We start from the raw sequence: 18161 nt of genomic DNA on the forward strand, positions 1-18161 counted from the left end.
TTACATATAGAATGTCTATAATTCTATAATTAGCTGCAGAATCTTACTGAGTTCTTAAAGCTGGACTAATTAAGCAGTTGCAACAGAAAAATATTGAAACTCTACAGAAGAAACATGAAAATTTCTGTCCAGCATCTCTTATTTTCTCCAATAAGAACATTATGAAAGGATTGACTTACAACAGTGAAAGATAAACTTTTATATCAATAGTGCTTTACTACTTACAATAGCATATTCATCATTTACCAAGGTGAAGGAAACTGAAGTTATCCATTATTCTCAAGGAAAAAATGTTTATATATAGCAGATAAACCAAAAATGATTTTTGAAGTCTTACTAGATGTTGCAGAAAACTCACCTACCAGCTAAGAATAAAGCACTAATCCATGAAGGCTTTTCCTAGCGTCCACATTGTTTTCTTTCATGCTTATTTATAAGAGTCAATGAATGGTAACATCTATATAGGACGGCCATTTTCTCACCTGTTAAAAATTTAGCTCGTGGTCAAGTAATTTATTTTTCTTTAGATTTATTTCTATAATATGCAGTCATGCAGGAGACTTGAAATTCGGAACAGGTGGCATTTTTAATCAAGTGGCATATTTATTTAGCATATGGCAATGTTACATTAGCCAGGAGGCTACAGTGCTATTACAAGGTAGTTGTTTGGCTGCCAATTGCCAGTCTGTTCTGTTCAAGCACTATCCAGAGTACACCACAGGAGTCAGACTAGCTATATAATCACTTCAGCTAGATAGCTACATTGCAAAAGTATACAAAACATTATGAATTTAAACTTCTTCAAAAGTGAAACATCTCATTTTAAGTTTAAAATAGCGACTTCACACTTGAAATGAGTTGTTTCAACATTACAGGAACTATTCTTGATGGTGTTCTACTCCAAGAGCGTTCCAAACTAAAAGCCACCATTCTGGTCTCAATTGGTGTCAAGCTTGAAATATTTCCAGTAGTGTATGACAGAAACAATATCAGAATAAATCTTGTGAAGAGACTATTGTGAATTTGAAATATTTTGTATAATTATGTAGTACTATCTCTAATCCAGCATGGGGTAGTTTTATTCTTCAGTATCGTAGCATTTTGTGCAATTGAATACAGTAAATAAAACAGTAACTTACCTTATTCACAAGGCATATTTACTACCAAAAATTCAATCCCCCACTCCACCCCAATATCTGAACTTTCAAACAATCTGAAGGTTAAAGGTTTTCAGCAGTATATTTATATACACATTTTAAATACATGTTTGTGTACAAACCTGTACAAAATGTCAGTTTTGTTAAATCAAATCATGCCATTCAAAATATACCGTATTTAAATATATTATTGTATTTGTAAGTCATTACTGTCAATGTAACACAGAATTACATAGTAAATTCTGTGCTAATAAAGAACAGAATCACACCAGCACTCACCAGTTAACACTTCTAGAAATAGAAGCCTGACAATATTATCTAGTATACAACACTTCGCTGAATGTAAAATATAAAGTGAACAGTGAGGTAATTCGGTTACCTTGCTTCTGTTATTACAATCTAACACTGTCATATGGAAATTTTCTCCACATGCACATTCTATGCAGCTGAAGGAATAAGGTAGTCATTCCATCTTGTTTTGTTGCACTTGTAATATTTATCAGTTTAGCTACAACATATTTTCAGCACTTAAAGTGATTAAACTACAAATTCATGGTTTGCAGAACCTCTGTGCTTCAGCAGCAAAGAATAGAGCCAAAAGGAAATTACAGCATACATCAAAAGGAACTGCAAAGTAACTATTGTCCAGAACAATCCGTGAATGTGGTCACCATGTTTCCTCGGCGCTGTGTCACAGTTCTGCAGTGTTTACTAGAGCCATGGAATTTGTTTCCAGTCTGCATTGTTTGCCGCTGTGTGTTATCAAACCCATTAAATGAAAACATCTTTTCCATATCTTCAAACATGTCATCAAACAGTCCCCCTCCAAATTTAAATTCTGGAAAAGCATGTCTTTGTCTGCTCTCAGCCTCCTGTTGACTATGAAAATGATTTTCAAAATCTTTCTTTGCATTGGAGTTTTCACCAAAGAAATCAAAGTCTTTAAGGAAGCGATCAAAGTCAAAGTTAAATGAGTGCTGAAAGGGGTTTCCATTCATCCGTCGTCCATCTGTATTTCCAAACTGGTCATATTCTCTACGTTTATTTTCATCAGATAAAACTTCATATGCTGTAAAATAAATCAAGAAGTTGTTTAAAATCATGTAAAGACATACATGACAGGTCTTTACATACATAATGGTGGGTTGGTTAATTCAACTTTAAAAATTCTCAGGTAAAAGAGGCAGAGCTAAGAATTTGAAAGAATAGATCAACCTTTCTCAACTGGAAATATGTGACAGATCATGATTGAAATTTCTTTTTAGCTTCTTTTGCTGTGGAATGCTAGCCCTTGCTTGTAGTGGTAGGAATTATGTGCTGAAACTTAGCTGCCCATCTTCTATAAACTATAATCTTCTTATGCAGGGGTTTTCTGAGATCTTGAGGCTTTATTTCCAGGGTTCCTCCAGGGTAAAACAAGAATGAGAAAGGGTGGACTGGAAAGTTGCTATACTGTATGCTCATCAATAATATTAGAATTATCAAAGAGCCAGAATCACATCAATTGGTCTACCTTTTCAGTAATTTCTATTGGCTAGCAAGGGTTCTCCATATATTACAGAATATACTTTTTCTGTACTACTTGCAGAATTTTTCAATAAAATAAAACTGGAATGGCTAAACCCTTCTTGTAACCTTAGTGGTTAAGGTATTAGGAGTGGTGGCAGCTAGGTTCAAACACAAGTTTAGCTTACTCTGTCATATTCTCCAAATCCAATCTACTTCAGAGGATTGTTGCTGAGGCAAAATAGGCCTTGTACTGCATTTGTGCCTAAGCAAACAATAAACAATGCTAGTGCTACTCTTGAGTTTTCAAAATATTCAAAGCTTCTCTAAATTTTTATGTTTAACTCTCCCTGCGACAATTCTTATTATATATATATATATATATATATATATATATATATATATATATATATGTATGTATGTATGTATGTATGTATGTATGTATGTATGTATGTATATTCCAAAGATAATTAAAGTGATAATGATGGTGTGAAGTACCTTTATTCCTAAAAGAGGAAATTAAGATTTATGTTCATCTATTACTACCTTTGAATAGGAAAAGGATGCAGATCCTGCATAAGTAGCAACACTATCTAAACCAGGGAATTTCTACAAATATAATAGAATATATTTAATCCTATTTTTCTACTCCACAGAAGAAAATGATAGTTAATTTTTAGCAGAACTTAACTTACCTTCTGCAATTTCTCGGAATTTTGCTTCTGCTCCAGGGCTTTTATTTTTGTCTGGATGATATTTCATTGCTAGTTTATGAAATGCTTTTTTAATCTGGCGCTCAGATGCACTTTTCGGAACTCCTAGAATATCATAATAACTCTCCGCAGCCAGTATTATTTCTGTTATCATTAAAATGCAGAGTGCAAATAAGAAAATTGATTGTGTAGTAGCCATTGCTGATTCCTGAAGAAAAAGAAAATATCAGAATGATTCTTCTGTTTTAACTTCTTATCCAGTTATTTCTCTAACATGTGTTGGAAGGAATTCATTCCTGATTCCTTATTTTCTGCTAATATCTTAGACATTACAGAGTTCAAAGGACTGACATATTTTTTTTCACAAATTCAGGTAAGTTTTTTCATCATACTTTTTCCTATAATTTTCCATTCCTACTAAAAACAATTATCTTAAAAGTATTTTCACATAAGAAGTAGAATCAAAGAAATATCATATGACTTCAGCATATTAATGTAGAACCTGTAACACTATTTTGATTATACATACAAAATCAGAGATAGAAAGAGATGATAAAAGTTATTGTCAATCTTCTGCCTCTGTTGTAAGAAGAAATGCTGCTACTCCAATAGAAAAGTGAGATAACTGCTTTTATAATTATCTTTACCTCTTCTCTATATTTACTCTTATGACATTCCAGCAGCATTTTTTCTCTTAAATTAATTAACAGAATTAAATTTGTAAAAGTTTAAAAGGGGAATTCTAGAAGTTTTGCTTTTTAGTCATTTCTTTCTAATCTACAAACTAGAAGTTCTCAAATACTGCTATGTTGAGTTTAATTTTTTTTTAAATACTTTTTTCCTCCCAGTATTGTTATAGTTTGCTTTCTTATCCAAATAGAGGAAATATCTTGACTCCCTTATCAAAGCAGCATATTTTTAAATTGCCATAAACTAATCTGAGTTTATGGAATAAAGCAGAACAATGATATAAATCACTGATATAAAAATGAAGCTGTTTTAAACTGTTTTGTTCTTTAGAATTGTCAACATGCTTTGAGGTAAAGACTTACTAATTACAACTTTAATTTGTACACAGGCACATATCTTCATCAATACCTTGCTTATTTACAATACATGCAAATTACTGCATATGCCTGCACATGTCTGTTTTTTTATTCCGTTGCCAGCAGATCTCAGTTGGCAAGATTGAAGCAAACAAGTTGCCTCTTTATCAGTCTTTCCCTCCTCCTTTCTACTAGAGCCCTCTTGAGACAAGGTACTGAACACATAAACTAGAGAAGAACTCTAGTTATAAAGATACCATGGTCTACTGAAACTCTGTTCACACTTTTCTATTGTTAATGTTCTACCATTTAATGTGACTGGATGATGCCAACCTAATAGTAGACAGAACTACTGAACATGTAAAACATGATTTAAGACTGTGATTTCTCTGAGTATCTGTGTGATTACTTTACACTGAGTAATAATGAAAGCAGGCAGGGCTGTTTCAGTTAAATATAACATAAAATCTGGTTGGATTTAGAAATATACATTTAGAGCTGGCAAATAATTATGGTCATCATGTCCTTAGGAATGAGTGATAACAGTTCAGTTGTAGGTTGTCTTAATATTCCAATCAGGTGCAATTAAATGTTGAGGTTGCAATGTTTTTTGAGTAATGATTATCATTTCAACAAAGATAGGGTTGGGGATTGTTTTGGGGATGAGAGATAACTTTTTTGGTCATCTATACCCTACAGCAATTCACCGGCATTGACATTATGTCCAGGGGTGGGATCACTGGTCCGGTGATCGGGTGCTTTGCGATCACAACATGATCACAACAAAGAGAGCATTTTCAAAGCAAGAATATTAAAGGTCTGATTTTAAAAATATTAAAACATACATTGTAAAACCCTGCATGTTTCTTCTTTCAAAAGATCAAGCATTCTAATATGATACACTTTACGGAGGAGCTACTATACAGCATCTTTCTATCAAAGGATTCGTGGGGACATATTTATGCATTTTTGTCTGCAATTATTTGTTAGATATGAGGTTCTTAAAATGTTCTAAAACAACCTAATAGGTTGCTTTAGAACATTTAAAGAACCTCATATCTAACAAATAATTGCAGACAAAAGCTTTGTGTCTATGGAGATTCTCAGTCATCCAGATCATAGCTGTCCCAAAGGTGCTTTTTCAAGAGGCAACCGGACTTTCTGGGTTTTCTTTGAAGATGTTTTGTTTCTCATCCAAGAAGCTTCTTCGGCTCTGAAGCAAAACATCTTCAAAGAAAAACCAGAAAGTCCAGTTGCCTCTTGAAAAAGCACCTTTGGGACTAGCTAAAGCTTTGTTACCAAGTCAACAAGAAAAAAAGGATCACAAGGGAAGAGAAAAAACAAGCATATTCAAGAATTTTTTAAAGTTTCAAATCTTAGGAAAGTTAACAAATATAGAATAGTATACATACACATATGGAAATTGGCATCTGCAGAGAGAAGCCAGGGGAGGGTTGAATGATGCAAGCAGTGTTGTAACACATGTCCTACCTCTTTTTCACATCACAACACTGAATACATGCCCCAAAGGGGCAGAGTACAATGCTGTTGCACATCACACTTTATTAACCTAGGCAAAATACACAGCATCTGTTCACTTCCACCAATGGAAGACTAGAATAGTGTAATTCATCTTTAAAGAGTTTAATCAGTGAAAGAATAATGGACCTAGATACCTGTGAGGACTGACAGATCAAGGAAGAATCAGAACATGGAGTTCAATATTTTAAATATAATGCAAAATTCGCAGAATAAACAAACTGAATCACTATTTTGACTGTCTTATCTATAAAACTCAAAATAACAAGAGGTCAAAATTTTTCACTATCAAATAAAGATCATACACCATCATGAAAAGTGTGTTTCATACCATAGTTCAAATTTAAAACAGCATTCTATTTTTTTTAAAGAATATTAGAGTAACTGAAGTTGCAGGAAAGCTTTCTCAGTCTTATTTATAACAGAAAACAAGAACTCACTGGACAGTTTAGTGTAAGCATATCTATAAACTTCCAGAAATCCATATATAATATGGAGCTGGCAGCCAAAGACTATATAGGTGCTATCACTCCAGCCCTCCTAGGTCATAAAGGCTCATACAGAACAGAAAAGTTCAAAGGACAATGTATATACATAATGTAATAGATGAAAATACATGTGGCATGTTATACAAGCTGAAAGACCTTCTGCATTCCAAATCACTGATCTCATTTTTATTACTGGCTCAACCTGTGGCTTAAACAAACTACTGATTAATTACATTTATTTGATGTGATGCATCACATTATATGTGAACTTTTAAAGTAACGTTTTAAAAGAAAGCATTTCCCCCTTACCTTTAACTAGCAGTTAAACTAGTTGGCCATCTTCTGTCCCCATAGACAGAATATGTGGGGAAAGCTTGACTTGAGAGACCAAAACGCTATTTGTATCTTCTCACCAAAAAGAAAAAGAAAAGAAACCGAAACCGAGCCTGAAACACAAGGCATTTTCTGCCAGAGAAAAAGCTAGTTTCGATAGCTTCTCTTGGTCGGGTATGGAGTTTAAGCCTAGAGGTCTCGGTAACACCATTTTTTCCTTTAACCTTCGTGCCTATATATATAGTTTGAATATATGTTCCAAACCCGACCAAGAGAAGCTTATATATACTTAATTATATATAAACTCAGTCGATTAGGTAGGTAGGTAGATAAATAGATAGATGATAGATAAGTAGACAGACAGATAGATAAGGAGAGAGAGAGAGAAGTGATGGCTGGAGTTAAGTATGATGGAATTAAGTATATAGGCAGCGGACTCTGAGCACATACAGAGTTCCTTTTCCTCACTCCCTAAGCATTGACGGCGTCTCCCTTCCTCATATATGTATGAGAAAGACAAAGAACACAAGAAAAGGTACTGTGTCGTGAAGGCTGCCGAGATGAGCCCAGAGGTGGGAAAACTCGGGTTCAAATCCCTATTTAGCAAGCGGCTCTCGGTTGTTTGGCCCGCTGCGACGGGAGAAAGATGAAGAAGCGGCCAAACCCACCGCTTGCTCCCTGGGACGGAAACCCCAGCAAGCTGCCCTTCCTCCCCCGCCTGCCCCGTCGTTCCCACAACTCACCGGCCTCCGGCCTCGCCCCGCAATCCCTGAATCGAACCCGTCCGGGCTGCCTTATAACCTCGGCGCGCCAAGCAAAGAACGACGGTCCTACACGAAGCGCTTCCCGATTGGGCGCCGGCCGTCACGTGGCCCGCCCGCTTTGGTGCACGTGGAAGGCTGTTGTGGCCTCGCGCAACTGACTGGATCCTCCAACCGAACGAACGCTCGTCCTTTCCGGCTGGAAAGAGAAAGGGGCACAAAATGGAAGGAGGAGGGCCATAAAAATCCCGGAAGCGGAAGTGCAAGAGAGTGGTTCTACGGGAGGGTGACCCATCGCAGGAGGCACCGTCAGCGGGGACCGTCTGGGACGGGGAATTGGTGGCCGCCGTGGAGTCTTTGTCATGCCTCGGTACTGTGCGGCCACTTGTTGCAGGAACCGAGCGGGACAAAGCGCCCGAGATCAGCGAAAGCTCAGCTTTTACCCGTGAGTGCCGCGGCCATGGAGGCTGGAGGGAACTTCTCGCATCCTCGACATAAATACTCACCATGTGGGCATGGAAATAGGTTCCACGAATAAGGTGGAGGGGCATTTTCAATGGTGTTTCCTTGGAAGTAAAGCATCGTAGTAAAGCGTGTGCTACTTGATAGACATTTGCCAATAAGCAGATTCCTTCAATCATAGCAAATAGTTACTGCCAACATCTACCCATAGCGCCACTAAGGTTATATTTGCTTTTTTTTTTAATGGCCTATCCCGATCTGATAGCTTTTAAATGCCTTATACTTCCTGTAACACCCTAGCATACATATTCAAAACATATACTGAGTTAGCAAACTTCTGGGATATGGGGCAAGAGTATTCAATTGAAGCCTCAACTGAAGGAGGGCAGAACATCTCTAATTCACCTTGTTTCTCATTCAAAATCTCTACAAATTTCCACCCCTAATATTTCACTTGGGAGCTTGATTATGTGCCATCAAATTGGTGCCGACTGGTTAGTAACCATGTAAATTTTCTCCAGGAGAATCTTTCCCCAACCTGGCCTTCAAGACCTTCCAATAGTTTCTCCATTGCCTCTGAATACCTCCATTTTGCTGCTGGTTGTCGTCGTCGTCTTTTTCTTTCCATTTTTTCCAGTTGGAGCCTTTTCCGAAGAGCTCCATATTCATGTATCCAAACTCATTTGTGCCTTGAATGAGAACTCTGGGATCATCCATTTGTTTGTTTTCTTAACTATCCACGATAGTCCCAGCAGTCTTCTCTACAACTAACATTAAAAGGTGTCATTAATGTTTCTTGCTTCTTCAATGATCTAACTTCCTCTTCACAAGGAGAACTATTCCCTGTACAATTATTTATAGGTATAGACATAGGATATGAATATTTTTTTCCCAAGGCTGTCATTGCTGCTCTACAAAATGCTAATGTCCAATTCTAGGCTATTTCAGTTCAGCAGTGTCTTAGATATCAGTGTATACAGGTACAGGTATCCTTGAGTTACAGTCACAATTGAGCCCAAAATTTCTGTTACTAACTGAAACATTTGTTAAGTGAATTATGCCCCACTTTTGTGGTTACAGTTATTAAATTAATCACTGCGGTTTTTAAGTTAGTATCACAGAAGTTGCGTGAATTTGGCTTCCAAATTGACTGCTTGTCAGAAGGTTGCAAAAGTAATCTCATGACCCATGGATACTGCAACCGTCATAAATATGAGTCAGTTGCTAAGCGCTTGGGTTTTGATCATGTGACCATGGGGATGCTGCAATGGTCATGAGTGTGAAAAATGGTCATAAGTCGCTTTTCAGTTATGTTGTAACTTTGAACAGTCACTATGAATTGTATGAATATACAATTCAAATGAATTGTAAGTTGAGAACTATCTAAAATTGATTCATTTCATCCTTCACTGTGCTGAGATTTCCTGTGATTGTGCTTCTTATATTCCATCTTTTCTATTATGATTTTGTTGTTGCATATATGTGTGTATGTGTGTGTGTGTATTTTGCATGGCAGCATCCTCATATTATTTGTTTAACCAACTTTTCATTCTGCTTCTTTGTCCCTTCCCTTCCTTTCACAAAATCTTTCAGTTTATATAAAAACCATTTTTCGGTTGGACTAGTATTACTTAGCCTTCCTCCCTTGTTTATTTATCCCTGCTACGAATCATTCATTTGGTTTATTGCATCAGATAATTGTAAGAGATGTTATTGTGCAGGTCTTTCTTTTATCTTGGCAGCTTTATTTGTCTTCTCATTGTCCAAGATCTATTTTGATAGATGTTATTACTGTTTGCTAATGTCACAGACTGAGGATGAACAAACAGAATCTCAGCCAAATTGTGCTTGTGAAGAATTCCTACAAACTTTCTAAAGACATTGGAAGTGTCTAACAGCTACAGTCAGAGAACCATAAGACTTCAAAACTGCATTATGAAATTTGGCATACTTAATTTCCCTGCGCATGCTCTGGTTGTCTGTAGATGTTGTCCTTTCTAGTGAAAAGCAAAAATGTTTTGCACTCTGTAAAAAAAACTATGATTTAAAATAGTATAATGTAATATATCCTTTTGTGTTCCACTATATCCAGTATCAGTGTTAGGCTACATAGTGGGAAGACAAAGCTGTTATCACACTTGAATTAGGAGAAGGTGAAGTAAGATGCTTTCAGATACAGCTCACTGTCTGATGTTGTAGAATTTTCACATAAATGATTGGAAGGGTCATAAGTTAGTTATTGTGTATAGAACAGAAAAATAATCTGTTCAACTTGAATAAATACTCAACTAAGTATTCTTACTTGGAACAGTTTATCTAATGTAGAAGAAATATATTATCACAAAACTAGAAATATTAAAGAGCTATCAGCTCTTACTTGAACTGGAGTCATCCATTGGTGTGGGGGAGAGGGGGGATACAAAAGCCACTTTGCAACCTCACAGGATCCACTTTCTGGATTTCATACGTGTGTGTTTGACACCATACGCCAATCAAAAGGAGTGGAGTTTATGGTAGAATGTTGTTTCCACTTTGAAACAACATTGGATCCAATAGATGCCTCTACTTGGAATACTTTTTCCCAGACTTATTTATGTTAGTTCTGCTTACAATAAGAATGCAAAATAAATTCTAGCAATGCATTTCTTGTACAAGAGGCTATTCATGAAAACAGTGTCTTAACCACATAATATGACAGACATGTCTGTTTATGTAACAGGTTTAGCAAGTAGTGGAGCAAGAGAGGATATAGAGTAGTAGTTGCAATGACTGGCAGTCTGAAAGACTCCTCCCCACCACAATAATTAAGTGCAATAAGCAGTCAGATAATTGTAAATATATTTCTTTATATCAGTGGATAGAAGCTTGTAAATTACTGTCATAGATTATATAATCTTGATTATCTGTATATAAATCAAATAATAACTTTGTAACCAATAACCTATTGGTTTTGTTCAGTAAACAGATGAGGCACATTAATTCATAGCAGTGCCATTGAAATTAATTTCTTGTGGAAAAAAATGAACTAGCTTAGGCAGGTTAATATTAGTTAAGAAAGCTAACAGAGTAGTTTATTATGAGCAAAAAAGTCTTGAACTGTATCATACTTCAGAATAATTGGTGAAGTAAGTTGAAATTGTGATTGGCTTGCTATAATAGCAGTAGCACTTAGACTTTCATACCGCTTTATAGTGCTTTATCTCTCTAAGCGGATTACAGAATCAGCCTATTGCCCCCAACAGTCTGGGTCCTCATTTTACCCACCTCGGAAGGATGGAAGGCTGAGTCAACCTTGAGCCTGGTGGGATTTGAACAGCTGATAGTCAGCAGAAGTTGCCTGCAGTGCAGTACTAGATATATATGTATAATTTTATAAACAAAGAAAAAGAAGGGAGAGAGGGGGGAGGGCAGGCACTGTACAAGAAATTTCATAAAGTATGTAAATGCAAAGAATGCAATTGTTTCCAAGGTGTCAAAATAGGCACATCTTTTGCAAGGCTTACACAGCTGCTTTGAAAATTATTCCCAGTGGGCAGTGTCTGCACATGCATCTACAGACAATATTTCTTCTGGGCCTTCTAACATAGTGAAGTGGCCCATGGTCAGTTTTCAGACAATCTGCATGAGCCTTTCAAAAATCACGGCTAATTAAAACTAATTTCACTTTTTCTTAAAAGCAAATAAAAACCAAACATTCCCCTCATTAAAATAAATTATACATTAAAGTTTGTTATACCAAATGCAGCATTAATAACAGTAGTCTGATCTAAGGCCTTCTACATCTTATAAAATGGGCTACTGGTTTACGTAACAGTGCCGCATTTCATATTTCCAAAATTCCAACAAGTATGTAATTCTAACAAATATGTAATTTCAGTTGCACTAATAGCATCAAAATCTAAGTAATGCACTGTTGACAGTAAATTTCCCCACTATCTGGGTAAGTTCAGTTTAAAATCTACAAAGATTTACTTAATTTAATACTCATACTTTCAAAGGCCCAGTTTAACCAGAAAATTACCCTTTAAATTTTGCATTATTCCCTCCTGAAAAATGGCTGAAAAATATCCCAATCTTTAGTATTAAATGCAGGTATTAACAAGAGCCCTTATTACTTGGCTAAGTGTTCACTGGGTTCAGTTAGTAATTTTTAAGCTGAGCCAAGCAGGAATTGAATTCTGACATTCGTTGTTATTATCAGTAATCATTTATCTCATTGAAATATTGAAAGAAGTCCTGGACCATCTGTTAAAGTATTTTTTCATATGAAAAACTATCAAAATGGATAGTTCATACTTACTGCTTTAAAAAAGCTTTCTAGGAAACTTAAGCTACAATAAGCAATGAAATGAAAACGTAACATTGACCCCCCAGAGTCTCTGAAGAAGCTTCTTGGATGAGAAGTGAAATGTCTTCAAAAACAAAACAAAACCCAAGAAAGTCCAATTCTTGAAAAAAAGCACCTTTGGGATTGACCCCCAGTCACTAAATATGTTAAAAATATTGATAAGACCCAATGGCACTTGACTTATTCCAATTTATGAACAACCAGACATGCTATTCTGTCATGTAGTGAAATGAAATGAAATGTTCTTGCATCTGGAATACAGAAGTTTGTTTTCTCTAATATTCTGTAAATTGGAATGAATCAGATTTGATGCCTTTTGAGTTCTAGTAATAATCTCAGTGTTTATAAGATTGAAATTTTAAGTGATTCTTTTGTTCATCAAAGCATACCTGTTATAGGAATCGTTCTCAGTTGGTAGTGGCAGTGGAGCAGCTGTGTGTATTCATACTGACAATGGGGAAAGTCTTCAAACCAAACTCATGAAGCCTTCCAGAGGACATGGCGGTTTTAAGGGCTGCTTTGCTGTGAACCACATACTTGTCATGTACTCTTTCCCAGGGCTTTACTGCTAAGTGTGACATGCTTTTGAAGAGCCTCAATGCAAGATATCACCTAATTGAAGCATATTCTCATTCATTTCCCTCCTCTCTCCCTCTTCCCTTCCTCCCCCTCTTGCATATTCTTTAAAGCAGATTTCCTCTTCATGATAAAGAAAGATTAGAGAAATGGTTACGGAATATGAAACGTGACACTTGGACTCCTAGTAAGCATCAAGTCCTCTGCAGTGACCATTTTACATCAGATTCTCTAGATGTGCGATGGGGTATTCGATATTTGAAGACAACTGCAGTGCCAACTATTTTTTCATCCTCTGAAAACCAGGTAAAATGTTAAGTTGTGCATATGGAAAATAAGACAAAGGATGAGTAAATGCAATTAGTTTGAGTTGTAAGTAAATTGAACAGTGCTAAACCAAAAAAGAAAACAGAACATACTTGTTTCTGTGGCAATTAGAATATGTCTTCTATTTTAATATTGTCCAGATTCTTAATTCGTTTGTACTTTTTCTGTTTACTATTGAGAAGAAGGATTTATGGCATGCCATTATGATTGTTTGAAGCCTCTGCAGTCTACTCATGCAATTAAATTAGTTTTGTACTGATCAACCATGGACTTAAAAAAACCCTCCACTATATGTTTATGGAACATACACCATAATATGTATGCTTCATTTCCATTATACAAACAAATTGTATAGTACATTATACAAAACTGAGAGTTTTTTATTAGTTGATCTGAATAGGAGAAAAATCAATAAAATCACCTAGTCTTGTTTAAAATGTTGCTATTTTTAGATTCAAAATTTAATTTAAATACTGTTTTCTTTAGAATATATCTAACCATTATGACATGACTACTAAAAAATAGCATATAGCTCACTGAAATGAAAGTTATTTATGTGCTCATCTTAGCACACCAGTAGAGATGGCTAAACAAATTCTTTGTGTGTCCAATCACACTTGGCCAATAAAGAATTCTATTCTAAACAGATGGGCCCTTTGTACATTGGCATCTGGAAAAAATAATTACAATTTCAAATTTGATTGATAATATGTTAACCATGTGCTGAGTTGCTCACTTGATGCTTCATTTCCTATGGTAGAGGGACAGCTTATACAATTCACAAAAGTATCTGATTGGTCGAGGTGCAACTGCCCAGGTCTGTAACGCTTCAAAGAGAAGTTTTTAGTCCAGGCTTCATTGAAGCAAAACACTTCTTTAAAACTGTTTATACTTTTTGCCATCTAGATCTATTTTGCATGATGCTTAATGATATGAAAAACAAACAAACCATGCAGCAGAACAGGCAGATTTTGTTGTGACCAGAAAAAAAGCAATTTTGAAAACTTTTCTATCATGCAGCGTTGTTTGCAAAAACTATCTGGATGTCACAGTTAACTGAACCTCTCACCATCATGGTACAAAGTTTAAAGTGTGACACATTCACCTACACTCATAGCAACGGTTCAATTCCTCTTGACATTCACAATATCATTTTCAAACATGCTTCTACACAGCATGTTATCTGTAGCCACCACTTAGGAAAGACACATGTTAACATAACTGATAATGATTATTGCATTGCTGTCTTTCTCCCATGAATCTTGGTGTAGGAAAGAGCAACTGTGCTGCTTGTGACTTCTCTATCGTGATAGTATGTGTTAACTGAAAAAATCTCTTTCCCAAGCTAGGGCTGCAATTCTGTATCCACTTTTCTGGACATAAGGACTATTTTTTTTTAACGCGTTGCTCATGTTTTCTCAGAGATCAGATAATACTGAAATACCCTCATCACCCAGGGTCTGCCTATCATAGAAAGCAAATAGGCAAAATGTCCTGCTCTTTGAGAAACTTCTTTGCTTGGAAGTCACACCCCAGGAAAGGGGTCATTAACATGAAGCAGTAATTTGATTAGCTCTGTCAGGAGTGGCCCTCGTCTTTGTGTATTGTAACAGTTGTTAATTCTAAAGTGAGCTTTCAAAAATGTTAAAGCTACGTGCCCAAAATTGGAAAGCAAATGAAATTCCAACTGAAGATGCTATGATTGATAAGATTTTTCAATGCGCCGAAATGGATAGGTTGACACTAGAATTGAAAGAACAAGATAAATCAGAATATCATAAAGTATAGAATAAATTTTATTATTGGAGGGACATGAAAGGGAGTTCACAAAACTGAAATAAGAATCTAAGATGAAATAGAAAACAGGTGAGACACCTCATACCTGAGGTATAAGAAAAAGAACTAAAAAGATACAAAGCTTAAATGTATATATGTATATATATGTGTGTATATAAATATTTATATCTTTTGATTTTTTTTTCTAATGTCAAATGTTTTGACTGAAATGTACGTCAAAGAAGACCACCCTGTTCAATGTTTTTTTTAGTGTTTATATTTAATAAAATGTATTTAAAAATATTTTTAAAAAATGTTAAAGCTATGTGAATCCGGGCTACATTTGAGCTAATCTCTTTTGCATTTATTTATTTTTAATTGTAATATGCATTCATAAACCATTTCAATAAAATAATTCAAGATTGGTATCTGATTTCTTTAATAAAGAGAAGAGGCTGTTTATTGGCATTATTTGCACTCTTTCTGAAGACCAGTATTAAAAAGAATAAATACAGGCCGTCCTCCACTTAACAATAGTTTGTTTAGCGTCTAATGGAAGTTACAATGGCATTGAAAAAAGTGACTTATGACCATTTTTCGCACTTAATGGTTGTTGCAACATCCCCATGGTCATATGGTCAAAAGTCAGATGCTTGGCAGCTGACTCGTATTTATGCCAGTTACAGTATCTCTGTATCATGTTGTCCCCTTTTGCGACCTTCTCACAAGCAACGTCAATGGGGAAGCCAGTTTCACTTAACAACTGTGTTACTAAGTTAACAACCGCAGTGATCCGCTTAACTATGGGAGGAAGTTTGTAAAATGGGATAAAACTTACTTAATTACTGTCTTGCTTAAGCAACAGAACTTTTGGGCTCAGTTGTGGTTGTAAGTCAAGGACTACCTGTATAGCAGTGGTCCCCAACCTTTTTTGTACCAGGGACCAGTTTCACGCAGAAACACTTTTTCAAGGACCGGGTAGGGGCGTGTAGGTTCTAATAACAGTAAATAAATAAGCGATGAACTCGTAACTTACCCTTTCCAAAAAAACTCTCCAGTGAACTCTGTTTCTGGCTCATTTTGCGAGGGCTAGCTTGCATTGCTGATGCAGGATAAATACACGCCAAAGAGTCTAGCGCGGAAGTTAGGCGAGGGCGGAAGTGGTTGTCTTCAAAATAAGACACCCGGAAGCAAAAACATATTTTTATATATATTTTAATCACAATTATTCATTCTTTGAGGCCTGGTACAAAATGATCCACGGACCAGTATCGGTCCGGGGCCCGGTGGTTGGGGACCCCTGCTGTATAGGACTGAAATCCTGTGTTCTTTTGTTAGGGAATAAGGAATAGGCTCACCATTACACTATCAAGGACCATAAGAGAAGGAATCATTGTGTGATATTTCATAATAACAACTGAATCAAGGCAGATTTTTTTTTCTTTTTAAGGAAAAAGGACTATCCCAGAAGAAAACGCAAGTGGAAAGAATAGAAGGTATCAAAGAAATGAGCACATGCATAACAACATCCTCTCTTAAATCTTGTTCACCGAAGAGAAATATCTTGCCTGAAGGAAGCCTATATGGAAAAACTCTTGGAACAAACCCAGACTGCTCAACAAGAACGGAAGGACTATCACAGAATATTGTGAAAGATGGCACTGCATATTCAGGTAACTGTGCCAAACAGAATAAGCAGCAAGCAAACCAAATAACAACAACATCTGATATGGAAAAAACGGGAGCCATCCGTTCCCATGTTCCAGGAAATAGTAGGACCATCAAAAACATTTTTAACGCTGCCGCTACAGATTTGCAAGTTTCCGTCCGTGACCTCCAGTCATGTTTTGAGCATAGCTCAAATTCTAAAGCCACGGTTTTGCAGGCCACACATCCGGAACGTGGAGATTCCTCTCTGGAATTCACTAAGGCCCCCATACCCATGAGCGAACTTAAATCTGATCAGTTTGATCCTCACATTGCAAATTGCTCAATAGAAGTACAAATGGATGAAAGCTCTGTGTTGCTTCAGTCCATGTCACAAGCTTTGGAACAGCTCAGTGGAAATAAGGAGTCTGTCATCACCATTATCGTTCCTTCCGAGGAGTCAAGAACCCCCTTGTTATTAGAGGGCTCCTTTATATCAGCAGAAGAGGTATTATTAACCCATCTCGAAGCAGAAAACTCTGTTGTCATCGGCAGCTGCAGCAGCCTTGAAGTGCTACAAACTGAGCATTCATACTGTAGGCAAGACACAGACCAGGAACAACTCTGGCAAAAAATTACAAAGCTGCACTCAAAGATAGCCCTTTTAGAAGTCCAGGAGAGAAAAACCCTAAGCAGACTTAAAGCTATAGAAGCACTTATTGCAAAACTGAAGCAAGACAATCTCCTTTCAGAGGAAAAACTTAAGGTCGTAGAAAACTGTTTTACAACGTTTGAAGTTACCATGATACAATAAAAGCTTTAAAAGAAAGGGATGGCAACTTGTTCTGCAAATTATTTTCTGGGGTGTCCTTTTTATTTGTTTGTTTGTCAGTAGAAATGGGATAAGAACAGGTCCATCACTTTCCTTTCTTTCCTCTACTCTCAATATCTTCCCAAATTCTTTTATGGAATATTGGGAATTGGGATATCTTGTGGAACTGCATGGGAGCTAGCATTGGGGGATATAGAAAGGTAGATGAAATTAGTAGTACATACACCATACATAACATCTTAAATGTCAAAAACCTCCACTGAGTCTCAAATCACTTCAAAAAATAGAAAGAAACTATTCTAGAGAAGGTCCATCAATCCAAAGCCATAACAAAAACATCCTGATGTATTAACTGTACAACAGGCTGACTGCTTGAGGGGGGGGGGGGAACCATAAACCAATTTTAAAACATGTTTATTCTATTGGCAGAGAGGCAGTTTGGTGCAGTGGTTAAGGCATCAGGCCAGAAACTGGGAAACAGTTCTTGTCCCCACTTGGGCATGAAGCCAGCTGGATGTCCTTCGGCCAGTCACTTTTTCATAGCCTTAGGAATGAGGCTTTTGGCAAACCACTTCTGAAAAACCTTGCCAAAAAAACCCTATAGGAATTTGTGACTGAGAATTAGACCCAATTGAACAGAAGTAAAAAAC

At 36.4% G+C, this 18161-nt stretch overlaps 2 protein-coding genes across 5 annotated transcripts; one reads left to right on the forward strand and one right to left on the reverse strand.

Moving 5' to 3' along the window:
* Positions 1–578: 578 nt before the first annotated feature.
* On the reverse strand, positions 579–7553 carry DNAJB9 (DnaJ heat shock protein family (Hsp40) member B9). Of its 4 annotated transcripts, none has more exons than XM_026668508.2 (3): positions 7526–7553; positions 3359–3584; positions 579–2226 (listed from the first exon to the last, which is right to left on the reverse strand). In XM_026668508.2, the coding sequence occupies exons 2-3, from the start codon at positions 3573–3575 to the stop codon at positions 1796–1798; spliced, it is 648 nt and encodes a 215-aa protein (XP_026524293.2). In that variant the 5' UTR covers positions 3576–3584; positions 7526–7553; the 3' UTR covers positions 579–1795. The 4 variants fall into 4 exon arrangements, with proteins under 4 accessions (XP_026524293.2, XP_087804709.1, XP_087804698.1 ...); XM_087948583.1 differs by having other exon boundaries at positions 7451–7553; XM_087948572.1 differs by having other exon boundaries at positions 6759–7553.
* A 107-nt stretch (positions 7554–7660) lies between these two features.
* Positions 7661–17508, forward strand: THAP5 (THAP domain containing 5). The gene is made up of 3 exons (XM_026668507.2): positions 7661–7988; positions 13046–13235; positions 16483–17508. Exons 1-3 carry the CDS (start codon positions 7906–7908, stop codon positions 17491–17493), a joined length of 1284 nt encoding a protein of 427 aa, XP_026524292.1. The 5' UTR covers positions 7661–7905; the 3' UTR covers positions 17494–17508.
* Positions 17509–18161: the final 653 nt, after the last annotated feature.

Source organism: Notechis scutatus, chromosome 1, assembly GCF_049901735.1.
Source record: "Notechis scutatus isolate UNSWTSFEM ecotype Mainland chromosome 1, rNotScu1.2, whole genome shotgun sequence".
Lineage (NCBI taxonomy): Eukaryota > Metazoa > Chordata > Lepidosauria > Squamata > Elapidae > Notechis > Notechis scutatus.